The sequence below is a fragment of the Zingiber officinale genome, chromosome 10A (assembly GCF_018446385.1).
Source record: "Zingiber officinale cultivar Zhangliang chromosome 10A, Zo_v1.1, whole genome shotgun sequence".
NCBI lineage: Eukaryota > Viridiplantae > Streptophyta > Magnoliopsida > Zingiberales > Zingiberaceae > Zingiber > Zingiber officinale.
In genome coordinates this window covers 6,260,816-6,283,500 of record NC_056004.1, presented here as the reverse complement: position 1 = coordinate 6,283,500, position 22,685 = coordinate 6,260,816, and the positions used below count along the sequence as shown (strand labels likewise).

General features: G+C 40.6%; 1 protein-coding gene across 2 annotated transcripts; it reads left to right on the top strand.

The window, feature by feature from the left end:
- Nucleotides 1-15,035: 15,035 nt before the first annotated feature.
- On the top strand, nucleotides 15,036-16,285 carry LOC122027391 (cysteine-rich and transmembrane domain-containing protein WIH2-like). Of its 2 annotated transcripts, none has more exons than XM_042586341.1 (3): nucleotides 15,036-15,195; nucleotides 15,285-15,462; nucleotides 15,968-16,285. In XM_042586341.1, the coding sequence occupies exons 1-3, from the start codon at nucleotides 15,144-15,146 to the stop codon at nucleotides 16,011-16,013; spliced, it is 276 nt and encodes a 91-aa protein (XP_042442275.1). In that variant the 5' UTR covers nucleotides 15,036-15,143; the 3' UTR covers nucleotides 16,014-16,285. The 2 variants fall into 2 exon arrangements, with proteins under 2 accessions (XP_042442275.1, XP_042442277.1); XM_042586343.1 differs by having other exon boundaries at nucleotides 15,579-16,285.
- The last annotated feature ends 6,400 nt before the right edge of the window (nucleotides 16,286-22,685 follow it).

Genomic DNA, 22,685 nt, shown 5'->3' with positions numbered 1-22,685 from the left:
TAATTTTATTTGTCATAAAGATTTATTGACAAGATAATTAATGGATAAAACCCTCCTCTTACAAATGTTTAAATTTTGTATACGTCCACACTATCGTGGCATGCAAAATTTACGGTGTTTGAGGTGTTGGTGAATTTAAATAATATTGTTTGAGGAATCAATGTTATTTTAAATTCAAAAAGTTTTGACCAAATATTTGATCAAAGACAGATCAACTATTAATTTTATTTGTCATAAAGTAAAGTTGACGAGATAATAAAATTAATGGATAAAATCTCCTCTTTAATTTTGTATACGTCCACACTATCGTGTCATACAAAATTCATAGGGATTTTAAAAGAATTGATCTTGACCAAATATTTTTATGATTCTTAGGATTTAAAATGTTTGTCAATCCCCTAGTTGTTATACTATAGAAAAGACTTAGTAGTCCCAATTTTAATGATTAGAAATAGGACTTGGACATTAAGGTAGACTGTCTTCTTAGAACTAAGAACAATTTAGGTGTATTTAATTCATTAGTTGAAACATGTCTAGTGGTATTATCTACCAGAACCTGGAGAGTAGATACAGATGTCATTAATCATTTCTGTAATTCATTGCAGGGTTCCAGGAAACCCGACAACTAAATGAAAATAAAAACACCGTCCACATGGGCACTACTGCAAAAGTAGCAGCTGTTGCAGTGGGAGAGGTTTATTCTCTAATAGGAATAAAATATGGAAATTGTCTTTACATACTAAGTTTAGAAAGAACCTGATTTCAGTTTCTAAACCATTATAGAATAGATATTGTGTCTATTTTGATAACAAAGTTGTTATCAAGAAAAATAGGGAAGTTATCTATTCTGGTATGTTGGTTGACAATTTATAATCCAATAACTCCCACGATGCAACAAATGAAAATTAGTAACACATCTTCTAACTTTAAGAGAAAGCAACCTTCGGAAATGAACCAATTATATCTTTGGCATCTAAAGCTAGGTTATATTAACTTAAGTAGGATTCATTGGTAGCTGATGAACTTTTGGGTTCATTAGTAGTGGAAATCTTTCCAACCTGCGAGTCTTACTTGGAAGGAAAAATAACCAAGAAGCTTTTAAGTCTAAGGGGTATGGAGCCAAAGATATGTTGGAATTGGTTCATTCTGATTTGTGTGATCCTATGACTATCCAGGCAAGAGGTAGTATCGAATATTTTATCTAACTATTCAAGATACAAATACATTTACTTAATGTACCGCAAGACTAAGTACTTTGATTAGTTCAAGGAGTACAAGGTTGATGCGGAGAAACGTCAAAGTAAAAGTATTAAGACACTACGGTGAGATCGTAGTGGCAAGTACCTCTTGGGACAATTTAGGAGTCATTTATCAAAAGTAGGGATTCAATCCCTACTAACTACACCTGGTACACATCCAACAGAATGGTGTAGTAGAAAGAATGTATAGGACTCTTATGGAAATAATTAGATTGATGATAAGTTATTCAGAAAATTACCAAGTTCGTTTTAAGGATATACTCTAAAAAAGAAAGTGAACATAGTACCTTCCAAAATCAGAACTCTCTACTCATATAGAATTGCTGAATAGGCGTAAGCCTATTTTGAAGCATATTCGGATTCGGGTAGTCCAGCACATATGCTGAAGAGAGACAATGATAAGTTGGATAGGAATTCACTTGTTTGTGGGTTATTCTAGAGAAACGAAAGTAGGTTAATAGTCTTAAAAATCAGAAGGTCATTGTTAGCATCAATGACTGATTTTTAGAAAAGGACTATGTAATAAACCAAGTGCCCATAAGTAAATTTGTTCTTACGGAAATAATAAAAGACATGTCTAATCTAGTACCAACTATACAAGATGAGATACCACAAGGAAACTGCAACACGTATCACAAATAATACACAATTGCAGAAAGTGCCTCATCATAGTGGGAGGGTTGTTAAGCAACCTAAAAAGATTCATGTTTTGGGAGAGTTTTTGGACTCGATCCCTGGAGGACATGAACCTGATCTCCGGACATATGACGAAGCACTCCAAGATAAAGATGCAGCATCTTGGCAAAGAGTAATGAATAACAGAATTAGAATATATGTATTCTAATAAAATCTGGAAGCTTGTAGAACCACCAAAAGGTGTAAAAGCCTTTGGGTGTAAAAAGGTCTATAATAGGAAAAGAGGGATAGACAGGAAGGTAGAAACTTTCAAAGCAAGGCTTGATGAAAAAGGAAACTTTTTCACTGGTAGCCATGCTTAAGTCTATCCGGATTCTTTTATCTATTTGGCAAGTGGATGTCAAGACAGCATTCCTTAATGGAAGTCTTGAAGAAAGGATCCATATAAAGCAACTAGAAGGGTTCATTGCAAAGGGCTAAGAGCATCTTGTGTGCAAGCTCAATCAGTCTATGGATTGAGGCAAAGCTTCAAGGTCTTGGAATATCCGGTTTATCAAAGTAATCCAGACCTATGGATTTATTTAGTAACCGGATAAGTCTTGTGTATACAAAAGGTGTGATGGAAACGTGGTGGTATTTCTTGTACTATACGTAGATAACATTTTTGGTAGTTGGAAACAATATCAAAATGTTGTCAGAAGTAAGGGTATGGTTGTCCAAACAATTCGATATGAAGGACTTGGGAGAATGTATATATTCTTGGGATCAAAGTAATCGTAAGAAAAGAATATTTTACTTATCCTAAGCTTCATATATCGAAATAATCCTTGCTCGTTTTAAGCATGCAAAACTCCAAGAAAGGTTTCTTACCTTTTTAGCATGGTGTAACTTTATCTAAAGATATGTCTCTATAGACATCAAAGGAGATAAAGGAAATAAAGGCAGTTCTTTATGTTTCGGCTGTCGGAAGCCTAATGTATGCTATACACGAGATCAGAAATCTGTTTTGCCAAGGGCATAGTTAGCAGATATCAAAGTAACCCTGGACAAGGACAGTGAACTGCAGTAAAACATATATTGAAGTACCTAAGAGGCACTAGAGATTATATGCTAGCTTACAAGGCAGTTAATTTGGTCCCTGTGGGTTGCACGGATTTTGACTTCCAATCGGATAGGGACAATAGTAAGTCAACCTCGGGGTTTTGTGTTTACTTTAGGAGGTAAAGTCATAACTATGGAAGAGTGATAAGCATAGGTGTTTCTCTGGACTCCACCATAGAAGCTGAGTATATGGCAAACCTCTGAGGTAGTCATAAAAGCTGAATGACTCAATAACCTCAAGATAGACTTAGATATGATTTCTGGTTTGTCCAAAGATTATTACAATTTATTGTAATAATAGTGGTGCAGTAGCAAACTCGAAGAAACCATGAGTCTAAAAGGCAAGTAAACACAATAGAGCGCAAGTACCACCCAATACGAGAAATCGTATAAACGAGGAGAAGTTGTTGCTGCCTAGATTGCATTAGATGATGACCTATAGATCTTTTCACTGAGGCCCTTAAGGCAAGAGCTTTTGATGGGCATGTTGAAAGGTTAGGAATCGGATGTATGGCAGCAGATATAGCAGCTTAGTCTTTTAGTATAAGTGGGAGATTGTTAGGATGTATACTAAAAGCCTAGCTTTTGGTATAAACATTTATCTAGAAATAAGAATCACATTGGTCAAATGTCTACATTTATGATAAATGTAGTTGTTCAATTAATTTATATTGTAGATAACATGGTGTGTGGTGTCACACACAGAAGATCATGTTATCAGTACCTTATAAATTATAAACAGTAGCTCACGACCAAGATGGAAAGGAACAAACCATTGGAAGGTCGTAATGTAATTAGGTATTAGTTTATCTTAACTATATAATTACACTAGTACACTTAGAGTGTATTGAGTAGGACCATTAGAGGTCGTTTCTTTTATACTGACTTTATAAAGGAACAAAGACCTCAGTTATTATGGAAGTGTGTGCTCTTAATCCTAATATAATAACAAGCACATATATTTAATATTTATTTCTTTAATTTATCAATGGGTGAGATTTAGTTCGATAAATCAATAAGCCCGATAAGTTAGGAAATGATATCACTTATAGTGTGTGTTGTTGATTATAGAAGGAAACTGTGTCCTAGTAATCTAGGTTGAGAATGCCCCAAGAGGAGCTCATAAGGATTGTCATGTTAAACCCTGCAGGTGGACTTAGTCCGACATGACGATAAGGTTGAGTGGTACTACTCTTGGACTAAGATATTAATTAAATGAGTTGTCAGTAACTCACTTAATTAGTGGACATTTATTATCTTAAACACAGGGAGACTAACACACTCATAATAAGAAGGAGCCCAAAATATAATTTGGGATTAGTGCGGTAGTTCAATAATAGTTCTCTAGTGGAATGAATTATTATTGATAAAATTAAGTTGTGTGTTCGGGGCGAACACGGGATGCTTAATTTTATCGGGAGACCAAAACCAATTCCTCCTCTCGGTCCCTATCGTAGCCTCTTAATTATAAAGTACTATACCCACCTTCTTACCCATCCCATAGGGGCCGGCCAAGCTAGCTTGGAGACCAAGCTAGGGTCGGCCAAAGTTTGGTTCATGGGTGCTTCAAGGTGGCCGACCCTAGCTTGGGTTCAAGCTTGGTGTGGCCGGCCCAAATTAAAATAAAAGGATTTTTATTTTTTAAAATTTTTCTTATGTGGATAACATGATTTAAAAGAGAGTTTAAAAATTTAAATATTTCCTTTTATAAGATTCTACAAAAGATTAAGAGAAGAGCTAAATCTCTTTCCTTATTTGTAGATAAAAAGGTTGATTTTAATTTTGGTAAAAACTTTCCTTTTTAACCATGTTCATGATTTAAAAGAAAGTTTTAAAATAATAATTCTCTTTTATTAATTTCTACAAAAGATTAAGAAAAGATTTGAATAGGTTTTGAAATGGTATCGAAATCGGTACTGCAAAACCATTTTTTTTAAATTAGAAAGATATCGAAATCGGTTTTGAAATATACCTCTATTTTCTTTTTCCAGTAGGAGAAGTCTCTCTCGAACTTCGGCAGATGGATGCTTGTTCCAGCCATCGTCTTCTATGCTTTTGTCGACGGTTAGTCCTTCTGAAGCTGTTGAGCTCTGATACCAATTGTTGGTCGAGTGTGGCCGGCAAGAGGGGGTGAATTGCCCTAAAAATTAAAATCAAACCTTCTTTGTCCTTTTGAAACTAAATTAGAGAAATACTTGCTTGTAAAAAAATTAATTAAAATAAACTAATAAATGAAAGAAAGAGGCAAAAAATTTACTTGGTTTGCAATAAAAAGATTGCTAATCCAAGACTATGAAAAGCTCACTAGAATTCTCCTTCGGTCGGAGTAGTCTCTTACAACAATAACAGCTCACAATCAAAGTAGTAGAATAGAAAAGCAATTCGAGTACAAGTGTTATTTTTTACTACTGAGAAAAGGATTATATTTATAGTCTGCTGGTCAGATCTAACTGTTTGCTGATGTGCCAGCTCCGGACGCTTGGAAGGTCTCCAAATGCCTGAACGTGGATAATGTTGGTGCAACCTTAGGTCAAGGTTGACCTGGTTGACCTGACTCGAGTTGACCTGACTCGAGTTGTGTTTTGATGTTTGACGATGTTTGACGAGAAGAGAGTTGTATTCTTGATGTTTGACAAGAACAGGTGTTTGGGAGATTGTAGGTGCAACCTTAGGTCAAGGTTGACCTGGTTGACCTGATTCGGGAAAAATCCGAGCAGGGAGCTTGGCACGCGAAAAGTCCAAGTATGGAGACTTGGCACTGGAAAAGTCCAAGTACGGAGACTTGGCACGGGGAAAAGTCCAAGCAGGTAGCTTGGCACGCGGAAAGTCCAAGTATGGAGACTTGGCACGGGGAAAGTCTAAACAGGGAGTTTGGCACGGGGAAAAGTCCTGGTGAGTGAAGCCAGGCAGTCGGAGAAGTCCTGGTGAGTGAAGCCAGGCAATCGAAAAATCCTGGTGAGTGAAGCCAGGTGAAAATCCTAGTGAGTGAAGCTAGGTGAATGTGAAAGTCCTGGTGAGTGAAGCCAGGCATTCAGGAAAGTCCTGGTGAGTGAAGCCAGGCAAGGGAAAGTCCTAGTGAGTGAAGCTAGGCAGTTCGGAAGTCCTGGTGAGTGAAGCCAGGCAGTTGTGGAAATCCTGGTAAGTGAAGCCAGGTGAAAACCCTAGTGAGTGAAGCTAGGTGAAAGTCCTGGTGAGTGAAGCCGGGCAAGGGAAAATCCAGATGGATCAAGGATGATCGGACATCTGGTGTTGAGAAGGTCAAGTAGGTCAAGGGAGTGACCGGACACTTGACACGAAGAGAAAAGTCCAAGTGGGTCAAAGGTTTTGACCGGACACTTGGTGGAGAGTCTTAGCAGGTCAAGGGAGTAACCGGATGCTAAGCATGATGTACCAACGGGTCAAGGTTGACCGGATGTTGGTTTGGGAGACTTGGGACTTGGTTTGGGCAAAAACCAAGCTCTGGATCGGTCTGCAGACCGATCCAGTGATACGTTTGTGTATCTGATCGGTCTGGTGACCGATCAGATAACAAACAGAAGGCAAGCATCGGTTCTGTGAGCTTACTGATCGGTCTGGGGACCGATCAGCATGAAGCCTGATCGGTCTCCACGATCGATCAGAGACGCAGCCACCTCTCTCACAGAGAGGTGGGATCAGTCTGTGGACCGATCCAGCTGTGGCCTGATCGATCCACAGACCGATCAGGAAACGAACAGAAAGTTGGGCAACTTTCTGTGAAGCATTCTGATCGGTCTAGGGACCGATCAGCCCAGGGCCTGATCGGTCCCCAGACCGATCAGAAGGGTCCTGGACCGATCAGGGTGGAGCCTGATCGGTCCACGTTCGACCGTTGAGTCACAACGGGTCGCTCCGTCTTCTCCGCTGGCTTCTGTCTTCGCTGTGCAGGTTCGCAGGTTATAAAAGGAGATCAAGGCTTTGGTGCTATCTCTCCTTTTTCCCTTCTTCCTGTCCCTAAGTGCTGCTGTGCTTGAGCTTTGTTGAGCTCCTCCAAAGCTTCGCGTGAGCTTCCGACTGGATCATCTGCTGTTGTAGGCGCTTGGAGCTGTTGCTTCTTCTAGTCGACGAGAAGGCAAGATTGTTTTTACACTTGTATTGTCTTCTGCTTTCTTGTATTTCTTGTACATTCATCTTGCTGTTGCAAGAGAATTGTGGCGAGGTTTCTCCTCCCATAAGGAGTTATTTTTAGCCGGTTTTCCGGGGACTCATCCACCGACGGATTGACTGGACTCGTCCACCTTACGGACACGCCGAGGAGTAGGAGCCCTAATCTTCGAACCTCGTTACATCGGTTTGTTTGAGGTTTGTCTTCTTTTCCTTCGTTTCTATGTGTTATTTTCCGCTGCGCTAACACATTTTGTAGAAACGCGACGATTTGGGGTCGGCTATTCACACCCCCCTCTCTAGCCTCCGTACGAAGGATCCTAACAAGTGGTATCAGAGCAAGGTTGCTCTTCGTCAGATTAACACCCGGGGGAGCACAAGCTAGAGAATGGATCGACTCGGAGAAGACATCACGTTTCCACCCTTCTACGAGTGCTGCGACTTCGCGTATTGGAAGGTAAGAATGAGGTATTTTCTTATGACTAACCTTGAAAATTGGAGTTGTGTTCAATTAGGTTTCAAGCCTCCGATGGACAAGAAAGGAGAAACCCTAGAGAACAAGGAGTGGACCAAGGAGCAAATCCACCAATCAACCATCAATGATGAGGTAACGAAAATTATTGAATTTTCTTTACCTAATGATATTTTGTGTAAGATAGGAGGATACAATAATGCCAAGGAGTTGTGGAACAACTTGGCCAAACTCCATGAGGAGAGCCCCACTTCAAGCCATGAAGAGGAGCCTAGTGAGCCAAGTAGCTCACATCGTGGAGGTGAGGAATTAGAAGTTGAGGGCTACTCAACATCTAAAGAAGAAGAGGAGGTGAGTTCTTCTTCAAGATCGGAGCACGAAGAAGAAGCTTCTACCTCCGGGAGGGATGAAGAAGAGAGCATCCATCCATCCTCAACCCTAGGTAACTCAAACGCTTTAAGTTCAAGTAAATTGCATATAATGTGTTTTGAGTGTAGGGAATTTGGACATTACAAGAGTAAATGTCCAAAGAAGACTAAGAAGACTCCACCGGCGCCAAAGATCAAGGAAGTCAGAGTCCCAAAACGCAAGGGCAAGGAGCACGTGGTGTGCTTCTAATGCAAGCAACGGGGACACTATAGGAGTCAATGTCTAAGGGGGAGGCAATCTCACAAGGACAAAAGACCAAGCACGTGTAAAGGGGGAGCGAAGGCAAACCCTAAGGTATCCTCTAAGGTTCATTCTTGCACTTCTAATAAGATACATGCTAGTAGTCTTATTGCAATTGTCAAGAATGATAAGCATGATAATCATAGAAATCAACATGTGTGCTTAGGTGCTAAACATCTTAGCCTAGATAAGAACAATACTAGGAAGGCCAACCCTAGGATTAACTCATCTAAGGCTAAGGAGAACCTAGGTAGAAACCCCAAGACAACTAGACATATGCCTAGGAACACCTCAAGAAAGAATGATAAATTAAAACTTGAGGTTTTAGAGAAAGAAAATCAAGTCTTGAGGTCAAGACTTAACACTCTAGAAAAGGCCCTAAAGAATTTAGAGAAGTCAACTCTAGGGTCTAAGGGTCAAATTTCAAAGCCCAAGGACAAGAAAGGTTTGGGTCACAAACCTAAGTCCCAAATGGTCAAGTCCACCTATAATAATGTTCCATTCGATTATGGAACAAAAACTAGGGCTAGGAAAACCACCACCAAGGTCACAAGGGGAGTCACCCCTAGAGTTGATCTTGATGAGTCCCAAATGACCAAGGCTTTAAAGCCTAGGAGGGTCATTAGGAGGGTTGCTAGGGAAGTTATCCCTAGTGAATATTTAGTGAACCCAATGAGCTCAAGTAGGTATTGGGTTCCTAGGAGCATCTTCTCTACCCCATAGATGGGTTAGAGAGTGTCAACTCCGATTAGAAGGGTAGTTAACCCAACTTTGAGGAAATTGACACTCAAGGAGCATTTTCAAGGTTTTGTGAACCTTTGAAAATGAAATGGAATAATCATTAATATTTACTCCTTGAAGAGTAAATTGTGCCATATTTGAAAATAAAATTTATATCGACTTTAATCTTTATTGGCACAAGTTAGGAAAACCTAGAGAAATACCAAGTTGGGGTCTTGGTACTCTCTTAGGAATTTAAGACAATCTAGGCCTTAATTAAAAAGGTGCTATTCTTGAGGAAATATGAAATATGCCAATATTTGAGGATATACTTAATGTTAAGTGGCATAAATTAATCAAGAAAAATAGGAATGCCAACTTAGGTTTGGGCATTTTCTTGAAGCACTTTGAGCAATCTAGGTTTAGATTTTAAGTTAGCTAAGGTGTTAAGGATACTTAGATAGGTAATCTAGGTATTTTTTTTGTGCTAACTTACCATGGTTGTTTGCCATATGCCATGCCATGACATCATTTTTAACTTATTATCATTTGAAATGTCATGATCATGCTTAGGTTAATTAAATGTCATGATTTATTTAAGTTTTATACTTTATGCCATGACATCATGACATTGGCACATGTTATTATGTATAATATCATTTTATGCCATGTAATCATCTCTTGCATGTATAATCAATGAAATTGATTTAAGGTTAAAAACATAATTTGATATGGAGATCAAATTGATGTTTAGAAAATGCATGAGACCTTAGCCTAAGATAACCTAAACTCATATCTCACATCAAAATTGACTTGGATGTGTTTTATACACCTTAGATGTGTGTGAGATATTAGGATCATGAGTTAGGATCAAGGTGCATAGTTTTTGTACCTAGATGAACCTAATTCAAAATTGGGGATCATAGGGAAAGCTTATGTACAAGTCATGTACATATAGCCCAAAGATTGTGGTCCCAAATTAAAGGGTTTAAAATCATTTTAAAATTGATTTGAAAAACCTTGATGAAGCTTTTCTAGTGATAGCATTCATCATTGAGCAAGATGATACAAAGATGAGTTAAACTTTGAACTATTTCAAAAGTTTTTGAACTTTGTATCAAGATTTGAAAATGGAAGTTATTTTCATCTAAAACTATTTTTCCATGATAGTATATGGTATGAGGATTGTATCCTCAAAATTTTACAATTTTTGAAATTTTCTGGAATTTTCTAGGAGTTTCTGAATTTCTCCCGGGGAGAAAAATCAGAAATCTCTTATTTCAGAGGCTGGATCGGTCACCGGACCGATCCAGGGAAGGCCTGATCGGTCTGGTGACCGATCAGTGACGATCCAGAAAGTGAGGATCGATTTGGGAATCGATCCAAGGGGTTCCTGATCGGTCTGGGGACCGATCAGTGCGTGCCGAATTTCTGATTTTCAGCAGGTGTCTGAAATTTCAGTTTTTGGGAGTTGAGTTTCGGGTTTCTAAAGGTTTGAAACTCTCCAAGACATTGTTGGTGCAATGGTCAAGGGGGAGTTGACCTTTAGGGGGAGTCTTAACTAATTGTCAAGGGGGAGTTGACTTTTAGGGGGAGTGTTTACTCCTTAAGACTTTTGAGGATTAGTGATATGGGATTGTCACTAAGTTGAGTGTTGAGTTTAGTATCAAGGGGGAAATTAAGGGTTTCAATGAAAGGTATGGGACTTTCATTAGGAAGAAACTCTTGACCTTGATTCCCTCTTTTTGATGTATGTCAAAAAGGGGGAGAGATGTCCCAAGGGGGAGAGTGTAGGTTTTGGAAGAATGTTCAAGGAAGAACATTGGAAAACCTAAGTTAGGTTATCGGGTTAACCTAACTTGATTTTGGATTTTGTCAAACATCAAAAAGGGGGAGATTGTTGGTGTAACCTTAGGTCAAGGTTGACCTGGTTGACCTGACTCGAGTTGACCTGACTCGAGTTGTGTTTTGATGTTTGACGATGTTTGACGAGAAGAGAGTTGTATTCTTAATGTTTGACAAGAACAGGTGTTTGGGAGATTGTAGGTGCAACCTTAGGTCAAGGTTGACCTGGTTGACCTGATTCGGGAAAAGTCTGAGCAGGGAGCTTGGCACGCGAAAAGTCCAAGTATAGAGACTTGGCACTGGAAAAGTCCAAGTACGGAGACTTGGCACGGGGAAAAGTCCAAGCAGGTAGCTTGGCACACGGAAAGTCCAAGTATGGAGACTTGGCACGGGGAAAGTCCAAACAGGGAGTTTGGCACGGGGAAAAGTCCTGGTGAGTGAAGCCAGGCAGTCGGAGAAGTCCTGGTGAGTGAAGCCAGGCAGTCGAAAAATCCTGGTGAGTGAAGCCAGGTGAAAATCCTAGTGAGTGAAGCTAGGTGAATGTGAAAGTCCTGGTGAGTGAAGCCAGGCATTCAGGAAAGTCCTGGTGAGTGAAGCCAGGCAGTTGTGGAAATCCTGGTAAGTGAAGCCAGGTGAAAACCCTAGTAAGTGAAGCTAGGTGAAAGTCCTGGTGAGTGAAGCCGGGCAAGGGAAAATCCAAATGGATCAAGGATGATCGGACATCTGGTGTTGAGAAGGTCAAGTAGGTCAAGGGAGTGACCGGACACTTGACACGAAGAGAAAAGTCCAAGTGGGTCAAAGGGATTGACCGGACACTTGGTGGAGAGTCTTAGCAGGTCAAGGGAGTGACCGGATGCTAAGCATGATGTACCAACAGGTCAAGGTTGACCGGATGTTAGTTTGGGAGACTTGGGACTTGGTTTGGGCAAAAACCAAGCTCTGGATCGGTCTGCAGACCGATCCAGTGATACGTTTGTGTATCTGATCGGTCTGGTGACCGATCAGATAACAAACAGAAGGCAAGCATCGGTTCTGTGAGCTTACTGATCGGTCTGGGGACCGATCAGCATGAAGCCTGATCGGTCTCCACGACCGATCAGAGACGCAGCCACCTCTCTCACAGAGAGGTGGGATCGGTCTGTGGACCGATCCAGCTGTGGCCTGATCGGTCCACAGACCGATCAGGAAACGAACAGAAAGTTGGGCAACTTTCTGTGAAGCATTCTGATCGGTCTAGAGACCGATCAGCCCAGGGCCTGATCGGTCCCCAGACCGATCAGAAGGGTCCTGGACCGATCAGGGTGGAGCCTGATCGGTCCACGTTCGACCGTTGAGTCACAACGGGTGGCTCCGTCTTCTCCGCTGGCTTCTGTCTTCGCTGTGCAGGTTCGCAGGTTATAAAAGGAGATCAAGGCTTTGGTGCTATCTCTCCTTTTTCCCTTCTTCCTGTCCCTAAGTGTTGCTGTGCTTGAGCTTTGTTGAGCTCCTCCAAAGCTTCGCGTGAGCTTCCGACTGGATCATCTGCTGTTGTAGGCGCTTGGAGCTGTTGCTTCTTCCAGTCGACGAGAAGGCAAGATTGTTTTACACTTGTATTGTCTTCTGCTTTCTTGTATTTCTTGTACATTCATCTTGCTGTTGCAAGAGTATTGTGGCGAGGTTTCTCCACCCATAAGGAGTTATTTTTAGCCGGTTTTCCGGGGACTCATCCACCGACGGATTGACTGGACTCGTCCACCTTACGGACACGCCGAGGAGTAGGAGCCCTAATCTCCGAACCTCGTTACATCGGTTTGTTTGAGGTTTGTCTTCTTTTCCTTCGTTTCTACGTGTTATTTTCCGCTGCGCTAACACGTTTTGTAGAAACGCGACGATTTGGGGTCGGCTATTCACACCCCCCTCTCTAGCCTCCGTACGAAGGATCCTAACAGATAAAACTTTATCCACATAGCAATAGTTCTTAATGGTTCACAATGAATCAGCCTTATCTAGTCCGGGCACCTGGAACGCTCCGAGCGCCCAAACCGTGCTAACGTGGTTCGTTCGAAGCCTCATCAAGGGAAGAGCCCCTAGGCTGCCCCAGGGGGTCCAAGCACCCAGAGCAGTCCGGGTGCCTGGAGATGCTTTAGGCACCTAGAGCAGTCAACCTCTGTTGACTGCTCATTTCTCCTCCATTCTGATTTCGTTCGCTTGGGTGATTTTGGTCATCCGAAATAGGGCACACCCAAATCCATTTTCCGACCTTCTCCTCGAGCAAGCTTCCACTCCATCTTCTCGTCTCTTGGAAACACCATGTGGTTTCTTCTCATCTGCCACCGTACTCTTCCGCTGCACCTTGTCCCTTGGATGCATCGAGCCCATCGCTCTTTCCCGTGTTATCCTTCTCGCTAACTGCATCTTTCGTTCGACTGATTGTGCTCCAAAGCTCCTGCACACTTAGATACAAGAATCAAACACACTGGATCGATTGGGCAGTGTGTTTTTGACGCAAGGAGCCAATCGATCCATTGATCAATTGAGAGAAATTGCGAGAGCACAGTGTGCTCTGATTGGGACACTCCGATCGATTGGGGAAGGCTTTCTAGATAATGTAAGGCAGAAAGCACAGAAACCTTTCGAATCGTTCAGCTGATCAATCCAGATGTCCAATCGATCAGTCGATCGATTATGATATGACCGTTGCGTATCTTATGAGTTTTGGATGACTAGGATCACTAGATCTTACGTGGCAATCAATTGGTAAGTAAGTTCAATCAATTGGAAGCCCTAAATTACGGAGGAATAAATCCTTTAACGAGGTTTTTCTCCGCAAGAACTCACCGAGCTCATACGATTCTTCTCCGCCAATTCTTGAAAGTTTTGGGAGACAAAGTGGTTGCATTTCCTACCTTCAAGAGGCATTCAAAGAAAGAAAAACTCAAAGGATTCAAGGTTCAAAGTGTTAAGTCGTATTTCGATTTATATTTACATTTACTTTCTTGTTTCGAGTTGTATTTTCTTATTATTGAGTTGTATGAGATTTTTCCACCTTCGAATTATTCCAAGAATGAGTGTTTTTGATAGTAAGAGTATGCTCGTATGTGGATCCTTGGATTAGTCATCTCATCTTGAGGTAGATACCAAGTAAATTTACTTATTACCATTGGAGGAGCTTACATCGTATTTTCTGTTATAAATAAACATCGACGAAGCGAGATGAGCTATTCAACCTCCCCTCCCCTTCTAACTCCAGAGTGTCTCAATAGCTTCTCTTGTTAGTTCTTTTAATATTTTCGATTAATAACCTTCTCGATTGTAACTAAATATACTCAAAGTCTTATCTTTTCTTATTTTTATATCTTTATTTCTAATTATCTAATAAGTATTTGTTTTTGCGAAATTTAAAAAAAATATTAATTTTATTTATAGACTATTCATCCCCTAACTAATTTTATCAGCACCAACACACATTGTCGCACACTTGATCACCACTTGATTTGATCTAGAGATGTGGCGCGGAGTTACAGTCACGTACGATTTCTTTAAACCAAGGAGCAATAAGAAGGTGTGGACAATAGTCGTATGGAAATTGTACATCACACTGAAGCACCAGTTCACCATTTGATTGCTCACGAACGATAGGATACATACTAGGAATGACCTGTTTGTACGTAACCCGCACCACCTGTTTGCTATACACAAATGAATGAGACATCCGACCACCTCTTCTTCAACTATTTCGTCACTATATATTTATGGGACAAGGGCTAGACGCTGGTTACACATCAGCCATATATTTCGGACAGCGACGGAGACGCTGGAAGTTTTCCAACAATAAAATCAAGGTGGCATCTTGCTCGACAAGGCCTATCACTTGGACGTCATGTGCGGTGTATTTGATTTGACAATTCATTTGGTAAATCCGTAATAGATATCAATACGAAGGAGGCATGTTGAATATTGTGAGGTTGTTTAAAACGGTCAAATATAATTCTTCCGATTTTTTTATGGTTCTCACGTGGACGAATGACGATCGACTTATAATTAATATAATTACCTTTATCGAAAACAATATTTAAAAAATGAAAGCATGTGCTAGGGTTGATCTCATATAATGGCAGTTTATTTTTTCTCAATTACCTAAATCATAAATCTTATTATGTATTTTTTTTCCAAATTACAAATGGTCAGCAATGCCCATTAAGACTGTATCATAAGCAAAAGCCCAGGACACAGGTTTAACGCGCTTATCTAGCCCGTTCTAATCCCTCTATTATTTAAAGCCCTCCGACCTAGACAGGTTTATCATCTCTCTCGCGGCCGCAGATCGAAAACTCGACAACATGAGCTACTACAACCAGCAGCAGCCCCCTGTAGGCGTCCCTCCTCCGCAGGGTAGCTATCCGTCTCCATTCATATGTAGATATTTCGATAGTGTTTGGGGAAGATTGTGATTCTTGTTGTCTCCGATTGTGGATAACTAGGTTACCCGCCTGAAGGATACCCGAAAGACGCCTATCAGCCGTCGGGTTACCCGCCGCAGGGATACTCTCCTGCCGTTTACCCGCAACAGGGGTACCCGCCACAAGGATACCCTCAGCCCTACGCTCAGCCTCCGCTCCAGCAGCAGCAGAGCAGTGGCCCTTCCTTCATGGAGGGATGGTAATGATTTCGATGTTCAATCTATCCGTTTTATGTTTCGTTTGTTTCCAATCTTGAGCCATCGTTTAAGCATCGATCAAGGCTTATCTTTCGGCGGTCTCACCGCGTAACACCAGATCCGCCTCTAAGTCGGCCGCACCGCCTCCTCCGACTCTTCCGGGCGCCGATCTTGACCAGATCCCTGTGGTCCCACGTCGACAAAGTAGTGATGGTGCCGATGGGGAATGCGCGCTATCGTGCGCCGGGTCGGTGCGGTTATGATTGTCAGTGCCGTGCCGATCATTGCTTAGTTTTTATTTACCGTCAATAGCTGTCGGGTTTGGGCAACTTTAATGAAATGGGCTGTGCCAATTGTCCATGAGAATCTTGCTCTTCTGTCCGATTTTTCAAAAAACTAATATTTAATCTTCGAATTTGGCTGGATCTCGGAATTTATTTTTTTGAACTATTTTTATTAAGCTGAAACATTTTTAATCACTTTAAATTGGTTGTTTGGTTGGTGCAGTTTGGCCGCGCTTTGTTGCTGTTGTCTTTTGGATGCTTGCTTTTGATTTGGCAGTCTGAGGTCGTCTCACAATTCCAGTTCGAATGATTGCGTGTCTCCTTGATTAGATAGAGCTCGTCAACAAACTCAGCTTATCTTCTTGTTCAAATAATTATGATAATTGTAAGACTGAGTTGTTAGGATCCAACTTCGTTCGTGTTTCTGTTCGTTCTCGTATTTGTATATTTTCTATTCCAGTTGTTTAAGAGAATTTTCAGTTGGATATGGAACTCAACATTGGGAATCTTATAGGAGCAGAAATAAACCCCTTCCTCGAAATTCACTGTAGTAGTGATGTTTTGATCCATTAAGTATTTGCATTCCAACCACCATTTGTTAGAAGATTACTTTTTTTTAAAAAAAAACATATATTACCTTTGCAGAAGGCAACCAGTACTCAGTATAATTTTACTAATTTTTAATTGAATATTTGAACACAGGAATAAAAGATGAGAGTTATAATTTTATTGATTTTTAATTAAATATTTAAACAGCAAAAGATGAGTCGGATGAAGAATAAGAAATGAAAGCATTTTATTAAAAAAAAAGACTTGATTATGATAAATATGTATATTAAATGAGGAAGAGAAAGACTAAAAAGGACTTATTAGTAATGATAAAATAAAATAAAATTTATTTAAGTATAAATAATGATATAGTAAAAGATATAGCTCAATGATATAAAAAGATTCATATACCCAATATCATTTAGTGGGATAATGCTGGATTATTATTGTTGTTGATTAAAAATTTAAACAATAACATTAAATATAGATAGAATGGGCTACTCTGTCTCATGTCTTAAAATACCCATGGGACAGCCATTTCAAAGGCTTTGGTGCATGGGACAGCCATGTTTAGTTTTGATGGGTAGTTGCCCATCTTAATTTTTCTAAGTACCTTAGAGTTGTATAAAATTACAAAAATATTAAAATTTTGTTCCACTAAAAAAACTAAAAGTAGAAGCAATATTCAAAAAATTAAAATTATTTTTTATAGGTTAACTCTTCTTCCCTTAGATCTCTCCCCACTCTCCATCTTCCCAATTTTACTTATAAATTATATCCCTCTACTACTCTACGTGCTGCTGCCCATTTTTCCTAATTTTAATTTTTTCCATCTCTTCTAAAGCCAATCCTTCTTAATTCTTCCCTCTCCCTGTAAATTACTAGACCCCGAGGAAGTAATCTATTCCTCCCTCTCCCGGTAGAGTTTAAATATTTTGCCCCACCTGGTATAAGGGCCTAGCTCCGCCCCTGCTTTGGTGAGCGTGGCATTTCCAATGCATGATTAGAATGCTAGAAAGGTGATGTATAAAACCAAGAGGGAAGGAGAGAATCAAAAGCAATTGAGGACAGATGAAATTCATTTTAAGAAAGGTGATATATGAAACCAAGAGGGTAGTAGACGATCAAAGGCAAATAAAAATAGACGAAACCAATAAGTTAAGCATAAAAGGGGAGTTTGTGCTGATGAAACCTGAAAGAGGGAGGCTAGAATTGGTCCTGTACTTGTTAACTAAGGTAAAACACTTCTATTTCTACATTCCTTTCTTTTTATAAGCTTAAGTCATTTAGTTTCATTTTGATGCATTTGCCCTAAGGTCCCAAGTTTGACAACAGACAAAAGGGTTGATTGATTAGTTAAGTTTGTCCCCATGTTCTTCCTTATGGCCCTACAATTCACATGACTAGGAGATGCGTAAGATAATTCTCAGAAACATTATCTTAGACATTCCTATTTATTCAGTCTCAAACCCCATCTTAAACACCTGCATGACTTTGTTTCTCGTTCATTGTATCCCATTTTGCTTTTTCGTGATTTTATCACTGTTTATTATTTCCAAAGCATTATTGAGTTTTTTTGAGAACAATGCCGGGTGAAAGGAAGATTGCTGACTTTTTGAACATAAATTCTGCGACTTTATTTTCTTGTAGATAACTAGTTACATTGGGGAGGCTATTTTGTATATCCATATGCAAATTAGGAACTTGAATTCAATTGATATGGTTCTGTTTTTTATTGAAAGATAATTTAGGAGTGTATTTTAAGGTTGCGCTCCTTTTCAAATTTTTTGTCAAAGAATTCCCTAGAAAATAGTTGGGTGGAGATTGGGTTATCAAACGTCTTTATTCTATCTGTTCTATATCTATTAGTATGCGACGCAAGTGCTGTTGTTGATTTTGTTGCATCAGATTCTACAAGTCAAGTTTATTTTTCTGACGCTGTGGCAATTCTGAGAATGGTGTTGATTTAGTCGGAACCAAATACCAATGCGGTAACTAGAATGAACGAAACTTCCAGCTCAACGGTAAGCAGAGAAATTTCCTTTCCGAACCGGCTTAAACATCGAATTGTTGGTTGAATAACGGCCTTAATCTTTCCAGTGTTGCTGAACAATAAATAGATAAAGACGCAGGCAGAATAAATAGGCTCCAATACAGAGATGGAAGGGTGATTGGTGTCACTGAGGATAACAGACATATGTTATAATAGAAGAGATTAATTTTTAATAGGCATATATCTTCCGATATATCTTCCAAGAAAAAAAATTCTCAATCTCTAACCAATTTATGCTACAATATTAAAAGATGTTTTTGCCCCCACTATAATAGACCTGGTTTCGACTCAAAGTAAATGCATTTATCACGTATACCTATGTGTTTGCTCTAATATATTATTGGATAATTTTTAATGAGTATAAAATATCCTCTAAACTTTCCATGACCGTGCTATTACCTTTTTGCTCCAGTTTTTTTATTCTCTTTGGCTATGGCTCCACCGAACATCTATTTAATCTCGTAAATATTCACGATTCTTATTCATGGCGCAATGATAAATTTAGAATGTTTAACTGTCGGGCCATCCGTTACATGTACTTCCGATTTATCCGAAAGGAAATTTCTATGATGCATTCCAAAATTAATCAGTCCTGAATATACAATGCTAGTTTTAAAAGATAATAAAAATGTAAAGGCGCTTTCATATTAACATTACGTTAAATGGAATGCTACTTAGGCTAACTCTTGTTGGATACATGGGACTAGAGAAAATGTAGATGAGGTACGGAGTTGCATTGTGAATAGGACTTTAGTCTCATATTAGAACGTTTAAGGTAAATTAGTTGATTTATATTGATTCATATACTTTAATGATGTGAATAAATATATGAGGAGAGTTTCTCTCTTATGCATGGATGCGTAGGGGTTGCATATCCAGGGTCCGGATTACACTGAACCATATTGACTCGTGTGCGGGCATGACCTGCGCACGCCGAATGCCGGACCGGTCGGAGCAAAATTTGACCAAGTGAAACAACCAATATTTTTCCACGTAAACTTTTTTCTGCTTGTGTAATAGATGCATTAAAGCAAGATTAATGCAGAATCAAAACGGTCAAGTAAAACGCTAGCGTTTCATAGCTCATCGAGTAATGATCATTAATTGATCATTAACGTTACCATTGATCTGAGCTCCTATATAAGGAGATTGTGATCATAGGGAAAAAGGTTACATACATAAAAAAAAAAAAAAAAAGCAGCAGAAACTCTCCACCTACATCCCTCTCTCTGTCGTGCAATTCTTGCTCGTCGGAGTGCCCGTAATAGCAGACGAGTACCACTAAGATCGTCGTGATCACCTGTGCTTAGTGAAAATCACGGTTAGCCGTTGTATCATGGAAAACATACGACCCGAGAAAGCTTCAAAACACAGCCGGAGATGGGACGAATCTGTTTTAAGAAAACTGTGTATCGCAGGCCTCGGTTCACATGTCCAGCCGTTCACATCGTTCGCACGGTCACAGTGCCCGCCTGGCCGAATAGCCCGTTCAGCCGTCTCGCTTGTTGTCTTTGCTCGCCTGGCCGCTCGCGTCACTCGCTCAGCCACTCGGTCTTTCTGCTCAGTCGACCGTTCACTCGCTCGGTCGCTCGGCCTCTTTGCCCAGCCGGCTCTAGCTCGCTCGACAGCTAGCTCGCTCGCTCGGCTTTTCAGCCCGAACGACCTCCAACTCACTTGGTCGTTCAGCTCGCCCAATCGACCTCCTGCCAGGCCAACCTCCAGTTCACTCGGCCGCTCACCCAATTCGATCGGCCGCTTGTTCGCTCGGTCTCTCGTTCATTTGGTCGCTCTGCTGCTCTGCCCGACCGACCACTTAGCCGCTTCGCTCGCCCAACCGCACGTTCACTTGGGCACCCGGCTCGCCCGTTTGGCTTCTTTGCCCAGCCGGCCCCAGCTTGCTAGGTTGTCTACTCACTCGGCTAACTCGCTCGGCCAATCACTCAGTTCACTCGCCCAGCGGGACTCTTGCTAGAAGCTCGCTCGGCTCACTCGACCACTGTGAAGCCTACGTTCAGCACTTGGCAGACACCAGCTGCTGCTAACAGCCTGAAATTATCAGCTCATGTCATTTCAACAGATAAGTTGAATTTAAGTTTGTATATTTAAATTCGACTAAATTTCTAAAATCTCTGGCATATTATTTTATCTAATAATCTTGAAATAGATTCGATTCTGTTGAGATGGCCACAAAATAAAATTGTCACACCCCGGGGGAGTCCCTGTCCGAAGAAATTTCTGCAGCATCTCCCCTGTACAGCTAACAATCTAAAACTTCTACAATGCCCTCAGGGCCACATATACATCGGCCAACACGGCTGGAACAATAACAATAATATAAGGCAATCACCCACGCAGTTAATAATTAACAAACTAGAACAGTGATAAGAAGACTCTAAAACAACCCTACTAAACTACACTCATAAAGCACAAAACCAATGTCCTACTCCACTACACCCATAAAAAGCTCAAATCCGACGATAAAATCAACTCACCTCTTCTGCCGTCTAAGCAGGCATGTAGTAAAATAAATCTAAATAAAACTCATAGACAATATCCATAAAGTAAACTAATACAAGCCCAGATGTCAAAAGCAGAATAAGTCTAAACACAGCCCAATAAAGAAGAACCAAAAGACCAACAAACGTCCTCGTGGACTGCAGGGGACTAGCGACTGGAACTCTCCGGACAGCATCAACCTGAAAAAAATAGCAACGGAGGAGGGTGTGAGTCCAACACTCAACGGGTAACAACTGATATGCATAATAAAGAAAATAACAACCAGCACTAATCATGCGTACAGTCTCCTGATACAAGAAGGATAAATGCAACTGAAATAAGCAGGAGAAAAACTGTACTAACCAGGACCAGCGTATAAGTATAACAGAGTCGTCATACCGAGAAGTATTAAAATCCTGTATGCATGTCAAACATATGCATCCATCCAAATGCAGCAAATAAATTCAGCAACCACAAACAATAAATGTATCAATGCGTATGATGCCAATGTAGGTCCTGGTCACCCCTGACGCCAGTCAGCCATCTCACACACAATGGTGAGACCAAGTGGGTAGGGTTGTGACAACCGTGCACTCTGCCATCACTGCTCCTGATGAGTGACTAAGTCGACGGGATGCTGTCGGAGTACACCTATCCTCCTACCCCAAATCATAAGTGGGGGAGCTCAATGCTCTCATCTCCCGGTATACAATGACGGGGAGGGATCCCTGACGTGCTACCACGCTACGTCACACTACCCATGAGCGGACCAACGGAGCACCGACAAAGCAAAACTGACGTGCTACCACGCTGCGTCACGCTACCCATGAGGGGACCAATGGAGGACCGACAGAGATGAAACTAGCGATGTGCTCAACAATAATGGAGCAGACTATCGCGCAGCATGCAATCATGCGAATGGTGCATGACACTAAGTATGACAAAATCCTGAACAACATAGCAATATCCATATATATATAAAATGTGTAGCATAGGACAATGAACCAAACCAAAAGTACACAGAATCAGATAAGGTATCAAAACCCCTAGGTCCTGAACATAATAAATAACATGGTTGTGTCACTACCCCTATAAGCATGTATAATCAGATAGGTACTAACATGATGTGCATAACAAATAAACAAACAAGCATATAACAGATCAGGTAGTGACCAACCGAAACAGCTAAGAAACACAATCATTGCTATTTGTTAAAAACATTACTATGCATATCAAATGACATAACGTCAAAGTACCCTCCTCCAATCGAAAAGTCCAATCTGGTCCAAATACGACGTCAAGATACTCGTCTCGCGTCAAAGTCCTGTGTCACCAATATAAATATATTTTATTTAACTACAAGTTACATAAATAGCTAAATAAAATTCTTAAGAACTATTTAGGGTAAAACCCTAAACCAACCTCCTCGACCTGCCTAAATTAAATCCAAATCATACCTAATTCAATCCATACCTCTAATCAAGCTATACATGATCATCTAACTACAAAACATATCAAATCCCTACCCCCTTACCTCGATTCGCAGCCGTGCTTTATACCGGAATCCAAGGTTTGCTGCTGGAATACTTCACAGCAAAGCCTTCCTCTCCCTCACAGCCCCTGAATGTTGATGCACAGTACACAACACCCTGCTGCAAATCCTTCCCTACGGTTCAGTTTAAGGTGAAGTCAAGATAGAGATCACAAATGCAACAACAATAACCTAATCTTACCTCAACAGGGACCTAGGACACAGAGGAAAGGCTCGACAAAACCTGGTGGCCGGTGACAGTGTGGTGCAGAGGTGCGGCGGCGGCTGTAACCCAAAACTAGGGCACGCCAC

Coding starts and splice junctions, on each gene's coding strand:
- LOC122027391 (XM_042586341.1), top strand. CDS start 15,144: ATGAGCTACTACAACCAGCAGCAGCCCCCTGTAGGCGTCCCTCCTCCG. Junction 15,196..15,284: donor AGGCGTCCCTCCTCCGCAGG/GTAGCTATCCGT, acceptor GTGGATAACTAG/GTTACCCGCCTGAAGGATAC. Junction 15,463..15,967: donor CCTTCCTTCATGGAGGGATG/GTAATGATTTCG, acceptor TGGTTGGTGCAG/TTTGGCCGCGCTTTGTTGCT.